Genomic DNA, 18,868 nt, shown 5'->3' on the forward strand with positions numbered 1-18,868 from the left:
TTTGTACAGAAAGCACTTTATCAATGAACCATCTCTCCAGCACTTAATACACACACATTTACACACTCATCTCCAGCCCTAAGGGCCTCCTTTCAGTTCCTTGAAAACTTGTAAAGGATTTATGTTCCCTGAGGGTTCAAAGTTCATGTTCTCTTTAATCCCAGAGCTCTTTAGAGACTTTCTACTCTCTAATCTGATCATTTGCTAAACACACACATACACACATGGACAGACACACACACTAAACACACAACACACTAAGCAGACAGACAGACAGGCAGGCAGGCAGGCAAGCAGAGGGGAAGGTATGGAGGGGAGAGGAGAGAGAGAAAAATCTTGTTTTGCTAATACTCCTTCATGTTTTAATGGCAGCACCACTCCCTTGGGCACACCCTCCTTTCCCCTGCCAACCACACTTCCTTGCAGATCTATGGCTTTCCCATAGAGTATTTTGAGCAATGATTAATGTCCATTATTCCTTGTAAACTCCCTGCTCAGTGGGAGCAGAGGCCCTGTGTGCTTTTGCTCAAGCTTATACCTTGACGCCTAGCCTGGGTCTGATCCATACTCGGTGCTCAATAAAGATTTGTTCGGTCACTGTGAAAACTTTGCCATTAGCATGATTTTCAAGGATTTTTAGCTGGCCCTAAGGGAAGAATATCCCAATCCTAATATAAAGCCAAATCCAAATGTCTCCATGCATCAACCCTCCATTCAGATAATCACAGGGAGTATAAGAGAAGTAGTCACAACACATCCCTCTCACCCCACATTAGGAGGATTAGGAAACACATTTACTGTGATCCACAACTAAAGAAATAATGGAGTCAATAAAGTACCCCACTGATGCAACCCTTGGCGTGTGCAAAATAGGGGAATGACTGCTTAAAAAGCTACTTAAGAGGGGAGAGCTAGAGAGGATGCAGACAAGTCACCTCCAGAGAGAGCAGACAGACCCTGAAGACACATGAAAGCACAGCCCAGTGTCGTGGCTGCTCAAGTCAAACAGCAAGGGACAGAATAAAGAGGGAACTAAAGTGGGAGTAGGGTTCTGTAGACTCGAAGCCAAAGATAGCAGTTCTTCCTTCTTGACAGCATTACGTCATGGACAGACACTAAGCCTTGTCCTAGGACCCTTGCCCAGAAAATGTACAAGAACAGCAAAACTAGCAATCGTATTAAAGCTCATATCACACTGACAACATCATGAACCAACAGCACTGCAAAATAAATCAAATTGTGTCAAGCAACAATTAGTAGCTGTTTTAACACACAGTTCTTAGAAATCACATGCTTAGAGACAAAGGCTAGAAATGATCTAAAAAGAAAACACAGGAAGTTGTGTTTTTATTTTACCCAGAAAAGAAATTGAGGACAAAGATATGTCTATAATCAGATATGAAGGGTACAATATACATGGCTAAAATTAAATTTATTTCAGTGACAATTTAATAGGTCTCATTAAAGAAAGCATAAAAAAACAACTAAAAAGGGAAGGTAAGATTTAAAAAAAAAAAAAAAAAAAAAAAAAGACCGGGCAGTGGTGGTGCACGCCTTTAATCCCAGCACTTGGGAGGCAGAGACAGGCGAATTTCTGAGTTCGAGGCCAGCCTGGTCTACAGGGTGAGTTCCAGGATAGCCAGGGCTACACAGAGAAACCCTGTCTCAAAAATCCACCCCCCGAAAAGATAAAAAATAAATAGAAAGAGTCAGAGAGAAAACATTAAAATGGTTCAAATGGAAGACAGGGACTGGAGTGATGGGCACCTGGTGCTCTCGCACAGGACCATGAGTCAGTTTCCAGAAGTCATGTTTGGCAATTCACAAACATTCATATTCCAGCTCCAGGGAATCTGAGTCCCTCTCTAGGATCCTTCCTTCTCTGCTCATATACACTGAGTACACACCTACACAAACAAACACATGCACATACAAATAAAAATAAGTCTCTAAGAGAAATGAAAGATAAGCAAAAAACCCTAACATTAAATATAACCAAAATCCCTGACATAACAAAATACTACAGGCAGAAAACTCTTATTGAAGAAAAATATTTAGAAACAGTAAAATTTCTAAATCTCTTTATTGAAACATACTACAGTATTTCTAGGAAGATAAATCCAAATGGTAAACTGACAGCTCTATCCTAGAAACATTGTCAATCAGGATATATTAGGAAGACCCTTAACTTCCTGGGTGATGCCTGCTAGGTTATGTGTACATAGGCTGGACAGCAACAGAACTACAAGAATGTTGAGCTGTCTACTGATGAAATAGTTAAATAGTCCACATAGGAGACTTGTGTGCATGTGTGTGTGTGTGTGCGCGCGCGTGTGCACGCTCATGTGTGCATGCTCATACCTATACACCCGCACCTGCTTCACACTGTCTTTACTTTTCTGTCTGTTGGTAAGCTGGCTGCACAGTCTATGTGCTGTGAACAGCAACGTGACAAACACAGGTTGCAAGGCTTTCTGTGCTGTGCAGACCCAGCTTACTTCAAGGGTGTTACAGGCACCTATGCTAGCACCACATTTAGGGGGGTTGTTTTATTTAGGTTTTGTTTTTAAGAATCTTCATGCTGCTTTAGAGGCTCATGTAAACCTGGATGTCACAGAGAGAGAAAAGCAATGCCACACTTCCAAGGGCATACATAGGCATGCCCCCCCCCCCCAGCTCTTTGCCTCTTTTCCAACATCACCACATGCACACAAAAGCCAACCAGAGCTTTTAAATGTGGAAGATTTAAGGTTAGGCATTCAGTCACAGAGCAGGGCAGAGGTAGATACTCCACAATCCTTATTAGATGATGAGTTTAACTCTTGTTATTTTAACTTAAATGCAGGAAAGACTGGACACATCAATAGTTTGGAGACTTTAAACCTCCAAAAGAAATATTTCCGAGCTCACTGATCACATCAGACTGAAACCTCAGATAGATATCTTTATGGGTAAAAGCTACAAACCTTCAAAGTGTCAAGCAGACTCTGCCCTCTGCCCACCATGTGGCAGAAGAGCTGGGTGTGTGTTTCACGTGGGGTAATGTAAATTCTACAGGTCTCAGGAACGAATGCTCAGCACCATCTCTCCAGAACCCTATAGTTACTGGTAACAGGATGCAGACACTACTCAGTTAGGGACAATGGGTTCCATACAAAGTGTCTTTTCAAATGGCTGACCATGCTTCTTTGCAAAATCGCACTCTAGTATGTGTGTGTTCATTGCTCGGACCAAGCCCATTAGAATGAGATGCAAAGTGAACGTGTGGGGTAGTGACCACAAGCTAGTACAAGGGGGATGAAGGTTTTCAGAAATCCTGGATATATCGCAGCACATGCTATTTTTATTTACATCTAAAAAGTCAAATCATAAACTCTGAAATTTCATAAAGAGTGCCACAAACTGATCCAAAAGAAAACAGTTAATAAAAATTAGAGAAAGCTCAAACATAAGCATGCCTGTCTGATACACATCCACTGTACATGGTTGATTATTATCTTTACACAATTAAATACTTGTCTCTGCTGCTCCATTTTATTAAATGCATAGCAGAGAAATAAACCTCTACAGAAATGCCTGGTCTTATATTTAAAAAAAATCACCATACACTTGTCCTGAAGCTTACTCAAGCTTGGGAAGACTTCACAAGGGTCAGGGTCCAACCTCTGAGCTGGAGGTATGGAGAGGAATGGGGAGGATGGACAGAGAGAAAGGAAGGAAGGGAGGGGAGGGGACGAGAGAAAGAGATAAAGAGAGAGAGGAGACTATATATATATACCATCCACAAGATATTTCCTTCAATTACACCTAATTATTTCACTGTTTCCATTTCCTAATGACATGAAACCGCAGCAAACAAACAACTGTAAAGGGCCATTGTTCCGCAAGTGCGTAATCATCGATTGGCATGCACAGAAAGATCCTGAAATCCTACAAAGCTGGCCTGTAGAAAGGCATATTTTATTCCAATCAGCATGTGCACGCACAACCGTCCCAGCCGAGGCACATTGGACACACACACACAGCTCGACTGTGACGACCCACACACAGCTCTTGCACATCAATTACGATCATCATAATCACGGTCATTAAGCTGAATGTTCATTACCATCAGGATGCTAGTAACAGCAGATTCAATCTCTGGGTGCAGTGGGCAAGCACTCACAGTCCCACCCAGGTTCCTACAGAAGGCGATGTGGCACATTAAATCCATGATGTGTTCCCTATCCTACCGCATTCCCAAAGCGTGGACAGGGAAGGTCAGCTTTATGTTCTGTGCAATATGCTTCATTCCCTAAGTTAATTCTTTGGAGCGCTGGATATTTCTGAGCTTTGTAAGGTACACAATCATGTTCGGGGGCCCAAGTGCATGTGCAGATCAAGCAGAGGGAGGTCTGCTGCCATAATTCAGCTGTGATCAGGCAGATGAGAAGGGACCTAGCAACACAAACCTTGATACACAGAAGCTTATTCCAATTCAGATAAGGACAGAGAGGGGCACTTCTTTTTCAATAAATATGAACATGAATATTATGACAAACAAAGATGTTTTGAGTGTGTGGAACTATTGACTGTCAGACTCAGAGCTCCCCATCCCATACAGATGACATTAACACCAACTAACTGGAAGTTCCTTAGTTCACATCCATTCTGAGATCAGCACTATGGAGAATTATAGTACTAAAGTATTTACCTCAAATCCAAAGTCTGATCATTTAAAACACTGAGTTAAAACTGACTGGCTTAATTTGGTGCAGTTCACAAGTAGATTGAAGGAACAGGTAATTTGCACGATTTATAAATTATTTCACTATTTTCACTTTTTAAGTGACACAGTGTATGGTTGCAGGAATGGCTCAGTGGATACAGCACTTGCCAAATAAGTGTGAGGACTGGTGTCTGACCTGGCAAACATGACAACCACCTGTCGTCTCATGCCAACAGACACTCCCTAGGAAAAGCTGGTTAGTTGAACTGGGCCGAATCAATAAGTTCCAGGTTCAGTAAGAGACTCAGCTTCAGAACACGAAGCAGACAGTAAAGGAAGGAAGACACCTAATATCAGTTTTGCATGCCCACACATGTAAAACTGCTTCCATGTGTGCAAGCATGGTACATACAAAAACACACACAAAAGAAAAAATACTTTTTATTACTGGCTCCAGGATTTTAGGAAAAAATAGTATTGTGTTCTCTCATTCACTGAATTTGTGAGTTTTTGTATAAAGCTAATGGAGAATTTAAAAAAGGAAGTAATTACATTGTTTGTTTGAATATGAAAAGAATTTATATGAATAGAAAAAGTACTAAATGTACACTCGATTTTCTGCAGCTGAAGTCTTATAACCCAGTTAGCTAGCAAGTCCCTTGAGACCTGGGACTTCTATGTTTAAAGAAGGCAGGAGAGGAAGTCAGTTCTCCATGGAGACCATCATGATGATGAGGTGGGTACTTAACTAACATTACCTACTGGATTACTAAAGCTGCTTTTATTTGCTTCTTCAATGCTGTAAGAAAGAGCCTCAACACAGTCACTTCCTCAGCCCTTAATACACACTGAAATGCATATAAATACTCCAACCGCCTTATAGATGACTGTACTGGTTAGTTTTGTGTCAACTTGACACAGGCTGCAGTTACCACAGAGAAAGGAGCTTCAGTTGGGGAAATGCCTCCATGAGATCCAGCTGTAAGGCATTTTCCCAATTAGTGATCAAGGTGGGAGGTCCCCTTGTGGGTGGTGCCATCTCTGGGCTGGTAGTCTTGGTTCTATAAGAGAGCAGGCTGAGCAAGCCAGGGAAAGCAAGCCAGTAAAGAGCATCCCTCCATGGCTTCTGCATCAGCTCCTGCTTTCTGACCTGCTTGAGTTCCAGTCCTACATCTTTTGGTGATCAACAGCAGTATGGAAATGTAAGCCAAATAAACCCTTTCCTCCCCAACTTGCTTCTTGGTCATGATGTTGTGCAGGAATAGAAACCCTGACTAAGACAATGACTATTTTGATATTTGTCCTTTTATTCTTCTGCATTTTGAAACTGACAACTCTAGTCTCCCAAGATTATCTTTAACCCTTTCATAATAAGCTATGGGCTACAATTCTCACGATTAAGAAGTCACATTTTCTAAAAAGAAATTAACTGCTGTGTGTGTTGGCATACACATGGAATTCCTACACCCAGGAAGCTGATGCAGGGGGATCACTGCAAGTTGGAGATCTGACTGATCTTCATGGTGAGTTCCAGGCTAATCACACACACACTGCTTAAAAAGTATAGTGCCTACTCTTAAATTTATTCTTACCCAAGTTATTTAATATCAAGTCAAAAAATAAAATATTTCAAATAACTCCAAGATTTAACAATTTGTGAAACAACTAATTCATAATGTATAGGTTACATTTGGCCTCTCAGAAGAATGCTCTGTTTAGTTAGTGCAGTCATTTGAAGAGTAGAGAGGGGAAATAGAAAGGAATGAGGGACAGAGGAAGGGAGAAAGCTAAGCAGGGAGGGAGGGAGGCGGAGCCCATTAGACTTTCTTACAGTCCGCACAGGGCTGGGAAGGCAGTGTCTTATTAACATTTACTGAATCTCTATTTTTTCTTGACTTAATTCTCAAGAATAAAAGATTGTATCTAATGAAACTTCTAAAATAGTAAAAATAAGTTATTCTTCCTTCTATTGAGTATTCAAATGTTTCTGTTTCTATGAAGTTACTTAACTGAGATAGACACGCAAGTGCACATTAAGCAAGCCAGCTGCAAAGCTCTGAAGGAGCTTTTCTCTACTTTAGGAAATGAACACTGCATAAGGATCTTTCCTACTGTGACAGAGATAAATGTGTTAAAAGTCACTTAGACTTTCAAGGAAGAATTGCTGGCTGGATTCAACCAAATGGTGCAAAGGTACCACTGTGAAAAGTTACATTGACTAGAAAACGCAATGCACATCACATCTATAAACACAACAGGAAATTAAATAGTTAGAACTCCTACCTACTTTGTGTTCAGGAGGGTTACATATTGGTGAAAAATGACCAAAAAAAAAAAAATGGTTTATTGTGGGATTTTATAAAATGACACATAAACCACACCTCAGTCTACCATTCAGTTTCTAGGGCAAATGACTTACCTCACTGTAGAGACCTTAGAGCCTGAATTACTAGTATTGGAGAACCTTTAAACAGAATGGCTTAACAGTGACAGTTTAGAAGGTACCGCATGGGTAGTGGGGAGGGCTCACCAAGCCTACAAGCTGATTTTCATTCCTGGAACTCAGACCAGAAAGTGAGTGTGTCCTGAAATCTGTCCTGACATCCATGTGTGTGTCACACATGTGTACAACCTCTCATGACTACCATGCTAATAATAATAAGAAATCAGAATGTTAAATAAGAAAAGTAAATTGTGACATGCTCAAGTTATTTACTCCCTCTCCCTCAGAATCCCATATTCACATTGTAGATGAAGATGGAATGAGGTGAGGAAACATGTCTTACAGGGAGACACGACATAGCAGACACAGCACAGTTTTTGAGAGATGGCAAGGAGGATGGCTCAACATGGATGTGATCAGCCCTTTAACTGGAGCTGGGGTTAGAGGAGCAGGGCCCTGCCCTTGATCCAAATGGGAGGGAAGCAGACAGGCAGAGGCAGGCTGTGGGCTTCCTGTACTTCACAGGGCTGGACAATTGGCTCTTCAAGAGAATGGAAGAATGACCCTGCAAGGCAATTCAGGAGCCACCATAGCTGCTGCTGCTGCCACAGACAGGAAAGAGAGGCTTCCTCCAGTATCAGAAGGATAACATGACTGCTCCCAATGTCCAAGGGCCCATGCCACCCCTAGCAGAGAGCCACAGAGCAGTCTTTGCAGTGGGACCTTAGTCCATCTCTGTCTCCAAGTCCTTGGGCCCACTGTTCTATTCTCTCTATGACGTTGACCTTCTACTTCACATGTAGTAAGTAAAACCCATCTTTTTGAACCTACCTTTGTCATTGGGCATGATGTCTTCCAGGATCATCCACATCATGAGTAACAGCATTTCTTTGCTTTTTATGGCACAGCAATACTGCACTGTGTGCGCACTCCACTTCCTTACACATTTGTCCTGGCTACTGTGAATGACACTGCAGTGAACTTGGTGTCCACTTACCCCTTTGTCATACTAATTTCACTCCTCTTGGACTTAGGCTCAGACATTTGATTATTAGGTAAAACTGTAGCACAACAGCTTTGACCTACAGTCTCACAAACAGCACAAGGGTTTCATTTGCTAACAGCTTGGCCAACATTTTCCTTCTGTTTTTTTTTTTTTTTTTTTTTTGTAATTGTTATTCTATCAAGTATGAGATGATATATCATGGTTTTAATTTGCATTTCAGTGATAATTTTAGCAATGCTAAATATCTGTCCATAGAGATGCTCACACACTTTGGATGTTGGCCCTTATTACAATGTGTGGTTCCAGGTATCCCTCATCCCACCGCTGCCTCGCATTCTGCTGGTTGGTGGTGCTTCCCTCTCTGCTAATTAGTGGTTCTTATGTCCAAGCCTTTTAGCTTGACACGGTCTCATTCATTGCTTCTGCTACCGATGCTTCTTCGGGCATATCCAGAGAGCCTGACTGAGCCTATTGTCAAAGGTTCTTCCCTGCTTCCTCAAATTGTTTCAAGATTTGTGTTAAAATCTTCAATGTGTTTTAAGTTGATGTCTTAATACGGTGAGAAGTGAAGATCCAGTTTCCCTTCCCTGCATCAGAATATCTGTCTTCCCAGTCCTCTGAGTCAACTATCCTTGTGTATTTGCACCGCTATTGAGGATCCATTCGGCATACACTTGTGGGCATACTTTCTCACCTTCTCTCCTATGCCATCAGTGAGTGTGTGCCTCTGAATGCCCAGACCATGCCTGCTGTTTTGATTACTATGGCAATGCACTATCTTTTGAAGTCAGCTGGCATGACACTTCCAACTTTGTTAATTTTGTTCACTTGATTTTCCAGGGTAAATTTGTTATGGCAGCAAGAACAAAGATACACCTTAAAACCTACATGTTCTGCACATGTTACAAATGTGCACAGTGCACACGTTTATGTGCCAAGTGTATATAGTCCACAGTTACAGCTAATCACTCATCTCCTTCCCTGCACACCATAGGTACATATGCACAGAGATGGAGAGAGCAAGCAGCATCTAGCCTCCATGGTCCATTGTCCATCCCACACTAGGACTGCACATTCAAACTCCAACCCAATCATCTAACAAAGTCAGTGATCCTCGTCATCGCTTAGAGGATTTTATCACCATAAAACATACATTAAGAGCACAGTAATGCAAAGAACTAAAGCAAACCTCTCATGGACACAGGTTAAATAGTTTATAACTATGACGGTCACAGCTGTAATGAGAACAATCGAATGTGCTATTGTCAGTATTTATCTTCAGCCTTTGTCCTAATGCTGTCATCTCTGCCTGCCTTAGCCATTTAAAGGAGCACCTGCCTTAGCCATTTAAAGGAGCACCATTTCTACTGTGCCATGGACCCACCTTGTCAGAGATCCACTTCTTAGGATCTTGACTGCGAAAGTGCCTCTGTCCATAAGAGTCAGAATTATACGCACTTGATGTGTGAATCATTGGGATGTACTTCTCCTTTTTATGGTAGGAAGAAAATGGCAAAAACCTGAAAAGACAGTCATGCAACATTCACCATTAGATTTCCAGAGACAGCTGATTCAAAGAAAACAGGGGTTTTGGAGCAGAGCTCCTGCGTTCTGCTTCAACGCTGGCCACTGTGATGAGCGCTGGCTTCTGGGACTCCTCCCTTTCTACTTGTCTAATGATGCAGACATTCAAAGTTTCCTAGTGGGATTTATGTGAGTTTTAAATATATAATGATGCTGAGTATCCAGTCAACACTTTGAAGGTGCCAGGTTTTTCAAAATTCGTATCATAAACAAATTAACATTTTAAAATTGTATAAATCTCAAAAATACAAAAAGCAAAAGAAATACCACAGCAGTACAAGCAGCTCTCATTGGCAACGGTTTCTGAGATCAGAGCTCATGTCGCAGCCCAAGGGAAGGCATGCTTGGTCAGGGGTGAACGGCAGTGCTTTGGAGGCAGACCACACTTCCTCCCTCCTCAGCCCTCCCTTGCTCCCTCCTCAGCCCTGCTTTGCTCCTGGACTTCCTTATCTGTCCCTTGACCTCTGTGAGTCATGACTTCCACACAACTGCTATGACTATGAGCAAGCAGCCACATGTGAGCAAACCTTTAGCATGGAATCTGAAGAGGACACAGGCCTTGCACATGGTGAACTGCACTGTCCCTGTGTTAGGCTCTTGGTGCAACCTGGCAACTTGTTCTGCTGGTCCTGCTAATCCTCAGTGGAACTCAATGAATAAGAGTAAAAGAACAGAACTACTGTTTTAAGCATCCATAAGGAAGAGACAGAAGACAAGAACACAAGCTGGAGACACAGCAAGGGGTTCTTAGCAGGTGAGAAGAGGGTTGGGAACTTGTAACAAACTGAGAACGTTTGAGAAAAACAAATGTTAATATAAGTATCACAAGAGGGTGATGCCCAAGAAAACTGAAGCGCTCTGTCCTGCAGCACTCTGGAAAAGGCCAGGAACTGATACCATGGTCACTGCAGAAGGTGAGATAAAGAAAGCTGAAGCTGGAGGATCAAAAGCATCCCGGGAAGTGAGGGCCTGGCCTTTGTGTTCCCATGCATTCATTAAGAGAGAGACTCAGACACTCTGATATGAAGAATCCAACCCCCAGACCCCACACTCTAGGACTGACACAGGGCAGTGTGCATCAGAGTGAGGGAGCACTGGATGGAGTGAGGGAGCACTGGATGGAGTGAGGGAGCNCTGGATGGAGTGGGGGAGCACTGGATGGAGTGAGGGAGCNCTGAATGGAGTGGGGGAGCACTGGATGGAGTGGGGAGCACTGAATGGAGTGTTGCCCGTGGAGCGTACCCCACAGTGCACCCATTTACTTCTCCCTCTGCTCATCTGTAAACGGACTGTCAAGGGAACCTATGTAAAACCAATGCAATTTCTCAAACACATAGCAAACTTCCAGAGAAATGTGCTCAAGGCTCAGTCTTTGGAAATATTTTAATTAAAAGGTCATAGTGTGCTACAATGAAATTTCTCCATAAAAAGCCAACCACACGCCGTCTCTGTTATATTTGTATTCCTAACTGGAAGAATCTCGGAAAGAACAAAACCTCAGGGGAAACAGGTGTCATAGTGGATCCTAACCAGGATCGAGGGCTACGGTGCCCAGAGAGTAAGAACTGGTAGCCTTTTACAAGTAAAAGGGATATTTTTAAAAGAAGAAAAGCTTGAAAAAGAAAAACATATAGCAAGTTGAACTGAAGCAAGTTACTAACTGAAGAAAATATTTTAAAGTTTAGAATTTGGAAAAGTAAAGTTGAGGTTCAGGAAATGTGGATTAAGTCATTACTATGTCCCGATATTTTCACATAGTACATTTAATTAAAACAAGATATTTTAAAATCTGAGTCTAAATTAAAATTTAATTTATCACTGTCTTCATATCTCTGCCTAAACACTAAATTTAGAAAAAAGTCCTACTTCATTCATTTCTCTTTATTTTTAGTTTCTACCAATGAACTCCTTTATATTTTCCAATGATATTTAACATTTTAATAACCCAAGTAGAAAGCTTTGAAGTTTATAAAATTAGTTATGGAAGCATCTATGCATAGAAAACAACTTTCATGAAGACAAATTATAGTCTTTCTGATGCTAATGTGCACATAGGATGGACCTCACAGGCATGCAGGATGAGCGCAGGATGGACCTCACAGGCATGCAGGATGAGCATGGGATGAACCTCACAGGCATGCAGGATGAGCACAGGATGGACCTCACAGGCATGCAGGATGAACATGTCCCCAATGTCCCTGAGCACTCATGGATGGGGTTATGAGCAGCTTGCACTTAGTCTCTGTCTCTCCATGAATGGTGTTTCAATATACTTTCCTTTCGTGTCTGTGTAAAATTTGCTTGTGTGAAAACTAAATGCATAGAGAATGCCCACAAATTAACTCTACTTTAATTTAGCCACAGTGATTCATTGAAGTCGCATGTATGTGTGCTCTTAAGTTATGTGCACATATGCATATAAAGTGTATATTCAAAAATATCTACAAGTTGCATAATCTTTAAATAATTTTATCTTAAAATTAATGAAATTATTTAACCCTCAAACAAATGGTTATGAAAATTTAAAACTTGCAAAGTAGCTGATAGCCAAATTTTGGTTAGTATAAATTTATTTTATACTTTCTTCTTCTACAAGCTGGACTATATCCTTGGCTGTACTTCATGCTTTCAGTGGGTGCTGCCCATCTCGTGGACCTTACATCTCAGAAGATGTGGGCTAGCCTATGGTTTCTATAATCTTGCAAAAAAATCTTATAATCTATAAAAGATGCAGATCTGGAGAAATAAATAAGTTTTTATTACACTTTTGAATGTATTTCATGTATGCACATGGGATGAGTGGGCCATGGAGATATGTGGAATTCAGAGGACAATGTCAGAGTCTTCTTGCCTTCCACTGTGCGAGGCCACGTGATCGGACTCAGGTTGTGAAGCTTGGTGGCAAGTGCCCACCTGCTAAGCTCTCACACTGGCCCAGATCTAAGAAAAATGTCACCAAAACAGTGTGAGTTACAGGGACATATGCTGGTGGCTCATCACTTGATGAGACAGTTCTAGACTTGCCATAGGAAGCAGTAGTTGAAAATGGTTTCAGAGAAAAAATGATCAATTGTAATGGACTCTGAATGTTAATACACTTAATGTAATTTTCTAAATAATACCAACAAATTACCCTTCTTTCTGCCTTACAACTCTGTTTAATTTCCTGTCTTTTCATATAATCTTATTACTGTCATTCATAATTCTAGATTTCTCACCAGCCCACTTATTTTTACTGACAGGTAATTCAAATCTTCAAATCATAAAGTTCAATCTATTGATTCAAGCCTCAAATCTTCAACCTTGCTTAGACTTTGTACACTGAACTCCATCTGTCCAGTTTTCTCTGTGCCCTACCTGCCTTTCTTCCCGCCCCCCACGCCAGAGGAAACAAGAAATGTTTTATTTTGATAAGCCATTGAAACATTGATATTTATCTCTCATGTTGTAAGCTTACCTTAAAGATATGTAAGTTATTAATATTATTTCTTTTTTTTCTGGTTAATTATAAGCTGTGATTTCTTTCTTTTTTTTTTTTCTTTTCTTTCTTTTTTTTTTTCTTTTTGAAATGTAAATAAAGAAAATACCTACCTGCCTTTCTAGCCAGTCAGTCTTCCTTTATCCTCCTGGCTCCCTGCCTCTGTGCATGCTCCTCCTCTTGAAGTGTTGATCTGCTGCTTGTCCCCAGAACCCAGTTTAAGGCTCCCCTCTCCCAGACAGCTGGATTCTCCAACCATTCTCATTTCTTCATTGCCTAAGTGTTATTCATCCAACTGATATTAAGGGGGCTTTCTGTACAACTAACACTTTGAAAAGCACAAATAGGTGGTGGAAGGTATGGCATACTTGGAAAGAGTTCTCCTTATAGGAGGAGACAGGGAACAGGTTTGGGGGACCACACAAAACATAACATGTGGTGTCTGTGGTGGACAAAGCACAGAGACAACAAATGACCAGAGGAAGGCTGTGTTTGTTCATGCAAGTGTGCACGTTGGTGCTCTTTACTCAAGGGAGCTAGGCACTGAGGGCAGTTCAGGCTTTTGCCTGCCAGAATGGATCAAGGAAAGATGAGCTCGTGGAAATCAGGGTGACAACCTGTGTGTGTGTGTGTGTGTGTGTGTGTGTGTGTGTGTGTGTGTGTTGCTCTGCCAATAGCTTAAATTAGCCAGATCTGTGGCTTAAAATCAACGTTTTCCAAACTCATATCCTAGGAGTTGAACTTTTTTGTGATTGAGACTGTTTCTAACACTGTAAGCCCTAAAGTGGCATACACTTCACTATCCCTGATTAAGAACCACTGCCCTAACACTAAAGCAAATTCCAGAGATCTGGATTCAATCTTCTCTGTATAGTTTGCCCTCGAGGGGAGGGCAGATGTTCATCAACACAGTGTTAGCCAGCGATTCTATGCTGATGATCTCTCCATCTTTCCCTGAAGAAATGTGTCTTTCTTTAAAACAAGAACAGTGTTTTCCAAAGCGCACTGGGGATCCTGAGAAGTCCACAGTAGGAAACTCAAATAGCAAGCAGTGTGCTGCCTAACAAAAGCCTTCTTATCAACCAGCTGCCTATCTTGTTCATCTGTCTGTGCTTCCTATTATTTTAAGTTAAGCCCATCACCATTTAATTAGTCATCTGAGTAGAAGCCATCAAGTCTTTTGATGGCTTTTGTTCTCCTCAATCAGAATCCTGGCTCAAGGCCTAACTCATAAGGAGTGTATCTGCCTCACATGACACATGCTCCTCTAACCCATACTTGATTCATGTGTTGATGGAATGTGTCCATTGATTTACTATGTTTGTGTCCTAAGCACATTATTTGAGTGGGCCAGTCTGTTAATTAAAATTAAGCAAAACAAATCCTTTACCACGAGTATGACTGGAAAATCATTAGTTGTGTCTTCTGCAGTCAAACTTCTTTAGATTTTGAGGGCTTTAAAGACAGGGCAGAATTCTGTTGTTGTTTTTTGAAAACAATTTTGTTTTTTCCAAAGAGCAAGTCAACAAGAGCATAGCTCTCACCTCATGCCAGCAGAATAAAAGGTTCTTTTGTAGGCTGAGTCTAGAACTTAACTACAAAGGCTCAGTGTCTGTATGCCCAGTGCTATGAAGTACCAGAACGTCATGAGAAAAGTTAGGCTAGAAAAGTGAAGGCAGTACTTGGCAAATTTCTACTGGAAATGAGATGGACGAGGCCTAGGTATCCCTATCACAGAGGGCTGAGCTTCGGTCGCTCTCTGAAGCACCCATTAGATAATGTGATTGTATGGAGACCATTCTCCTCTCAGGCCTGTTTGGGACAGCTTGTGCGAACGTGGTCAGCTAAGTTTGCTTTTAACTTTAAAGGGCTGGTGATTAATGAATGCTGCATGCAGTGCTAATAATTAAAATAATGGGGAGTTACAAATAAAAGTTAAACTGTGAAGGAAACATACAAATATACGATAATCCCTATTATCATAATATATAATAACAGTTCAGAAAGGTGGAAATTATAAAGGTGCAAGGTGTTTCTTGTTTTTTGTTTTTGTTTTTGTTTTTTAACTCACACAAGTAAGTTATGCAATGCATTGTTTCTTTCCTCTTCCATATTCTTTAATGATACATCCCAGCATAGATAGCATATTTTAATGTCTTTTTAAAGTGCTGCTATTTTAATCTAGTTTTTAACCCTTCCTCTAGCACTTTGTCCACACAGTGCCTATGAAGAGATGCTTGTCTTTAGAAACACGAGACTGTCTGGAAGCAAGCATCACAGCACTGACCAGGAGCCCCATCTAAGCCAAGCTGCAGCTTGCAGGATGTGCAGACAGATACAACTCACAAGTTTTGAATGGCCTTTTCCATATGTTCCGCAGGCATGCTGGGGGAGCTCAGGAGTCAGATTGCTGGTTTACTTTGCTAGAAAATATTTATAGGGCAGTTCCCATTTCACCTACCTCTCTGAATAATTATTGAAAAATTAACAAGTTGATTTTTCCCAATTATTCCTCTGACTCAGGGTTAGTATCTAGAATATATAAACAACTAGAAACAGTACTGCATTGGTGGTGTAAACACCGTCTTTTCAGTTGCCAGCCTTCCCTTTAGCAGCTGAGCCATCTCTCTAGGCCAGAATGCAAAGTCTAAAATAAGAATCTGCATTCATTTAATCCAGGGCTTGTCTACAATGTGCCTAAATGGTGACAGTCTCTTCCAAGGAAAAGCCTGCTTGCTACCACAGGCTTCAATCCTCCATGCTCTTACCCCAAAGCTATGAAACAGTCTTTTGTCCTTATCACCAAAGGATCTCTCAAGTTTAGTTCAAGCTTAGAGTTAATCTCAACACCTAATCTGGGCCTTCCCTTGATTTGAACAACTTTAAGGAAAGATTTTATATATTTTGATACTATTACAAATTACTGTACATTTGGTGACCTAAACGTGGTGAGGGTCAGAAGTCTGCAGTGAGTGAGTGTTACTGAACTGAGATGGAGGCCTGGAAAGCTGCCTTCCCTGTGGAGACTCCAAGGAGAATCTTGGTTTGGGTCTGAAATGTCTCTAACAGGCTCATATGCTTGAAGTTATACTCTTGGTATAACTCTAATCAAGGATGTGAAAGACTTGTATAATAGAAATACTAAGATGCACAAGACAGAAATCAAAGATGACAACAGAGCATGGATGATCACCTGTGCTCATGGAATGGGAGTGCTAGGATTATGAAGTGACCATCTTACCAAAAGCCATCTACAGATTCAGTGTAATCCCCATCAAAATTCTAATACAACTTTTCATAGAGTTCTCAAAACAAGAAATGAGAAATTGTCCAACACCCTTAGTCATAAGGGAAATACAAATAAAAATACTTTGCGATTTAGTTTTACTCAGCCAGAGTAGCCTGTATCAATAAAATAAATGACAGCGCATGCAGGCAAGGATGTGGGGATGCTGGTGGGAGAAGAAACTTCTATAACCACTATGGAATTTAGTGTGGTAGTTGCACATATGCCCAAAGAACACCCATGTTCATTGCTCCCTATTTGCAATAGCTAGCAACTGGAAACAACATAAATGTTCATCAACTCATGAATGGATAATGAAAACGTGGTACTTTTATACAGTAGAATAATTGTTCAGCTGTTAAGAAAAATGAAATTATGAAACTTACAGATAAATGGATTGAGCCAGAAAAAAATAATCCCGAGTGAAGTAATCAAAACCTCCCCCGAATAAATATTCCATGTTTTCTCTTATATGTGATGAGTTTTCTATATGTTGTTCTCCTATCTGGATAACACGGAGATTAGATACCTAGTAAGGACAAATGGAGAGAGGGGGATCTCCCAAGGAAGGAAAAGTAGAATATATTATTGCAGAGATACAAAGAACAAATTAGAATAAGAGGATTAAATAGGGAGATATATAGGAAAGAAAGGTAAAAGATGGAATATGGGAGAGACATCTAAAGGTCATTTGAAAAACAAATAGAAACTTACTGTTGTCAAAGCTTCCTAAAATGTATACATATGTAAGTCTAAATTGAGTCACCAAATAATAGGGGAGACAATGCCCCATACTAGGCATATTATGCCACCAAATAAAACCTTCATTGCCAGGAAAGGATTGCATCTTCTTGTTGGTCAAGTAGACCCCATGAAAACCAGCAATCATTACAAGCTATTGCCAGGGTTATTGGTTGCCCTCTTCAACCTGATGGTAAGATTGTATTGCAAAAGACAACACCTTTTTATGATACCAAACAGAGAAGTCAAGGTGGTACCCAACTAAAACGTCATCCTATTGATTAGCAATTATAGTGCTGGAAGGTTCTTTTCATGGTAGAAATGTAACCACTAATATCACTCAGCTACAAATTCTGTTACCTACACCAGTAACTTGTCTGCAAGAAATATTGGGTGTAACTGTGGCACAAATGTTATAACCAATCACTTTTAAAATTGTATGTATGGCTTACCATTCCATGAGATGGAACTCATACCCAACACTGCTAAAGTAGCCAAGAACCTAAGACTACTATAGATCATGGGCTTAGGGGAAAACTATTATTTTTGTTAGATGAGCATAGCAACAAAACATCCTAATGACATTCTGCTATATCCATAGGGCAGTGCCTCACTCAACCACATCAGAGATTCAGTACTTGAGAATTAACACAAAGACCCATGAGTAGATAACTTGTAGAAAGTGAGAGGCTTTGGAACATTCAAAACCCTGTCTTCAAGGCTCAGGGAGCTATGCAGAAGAGGTAGAAAGATTGCAAAAGTCAGACATAGTGGATGACTCCAGAGAAACAGTCTCTTCTAGACATAACAAGACTGGCCCATATATGAGCTCACAGACTGTGGCAGCACTCAAAAAAAAACATGCACAGGCTCAAGCTAGATGGGGTCCAAGCACTGAGAGGTAGAAGTGAATACAGTCTCCACCCCTAAGAAATTCTCTGCAACTGACACCTTCTGACAAAGGGAGAGCTGGTTTTCTCCAACAGTGTCTTATGGGGCATATCTGCCACACTCCCATAGAGACTATGCCCAGGAGGTGGACAACAGGAAAGGAACTCATTGGGATTTTGTGAACTTCTTGTATCATTTTGGCTTTGTATGGCATTTTTATCTTATGGGTTTTTATTTCAATTTTCATTCACGTGCTTTTTAATGAGAGTTTGTAGGATTTTGTCTGATTCTTTTAGTTTGATTGTTGAAAGGGGGAGAGGGAAATAACAAAGTTGGATGGGTAGGGATGTGGTGAAGGTCTAGGAAGATTTGGGGAAGGGAAAAACGTGATCAAAATACAGTCTATAAAAAGTATTTTTCATTCAAAAAAAGCCATAGAACATTTTGTGAGCAAATAAAATAGCATGATTGGCTTTAATTAGCAAAACTAAGTGGGTAAGAAATGTGATATTTTATGGCCATGATTAAAATAGGAATTTACAAATTCTTACATTAAGATTCAAAGTAGAAATAAGAAAAAGAAGCAAGTGGGTTGAATTTGCAAGTGCCTTGCCTGATGGAATGCAGAGAGCTTCCACACTGACAGGTTATGGAGAGGGGAGAGGGTGCGCACAGCTGACCTGCTGCAGGTTCCCACTCACCTGCTGCCATGGTTCACACTCACCTGCTGC

At 40.8% G+C, this 18,868-nt stretch overlaps 1 protein-coding gene across 1 annotated transcript in view; it reads right to left on the minus strand.

Moving 5' to 3' along the window:
- Window positions 1-18,868, minus strand: part of Spata17 (spermatogenesis associated 17) — a 156,065-nt gene that overhangs the window by 36,827 nt on the left and 100,370 nt on the right. The window contains exon 9 of the mRNA XM_021199319.2: window positions 9,542-9,677. Coding sequence (XP_021054978.1) covers window positions 9,542-9,677 — 136 coding nt within the window. The remainder of the gene's footprint in view (window positions 1-9,541; window positions 9,678-18,868) is intronic.

The sequence above is a fragment of the Mus pahari genome, chromosome 5 (assembly GCF_900095145.1).
Source record: "Mus pahari chromosome 5, PAHARI_EIJ_v1.1, whole genome shotgun sequence".
Taxonomy (NCBI): domain Eukaryota; kingdom Metazoa; phylum Chordata; class Mammalia; order Rodentia; family Muridae; genus Mus; species Mus pahari.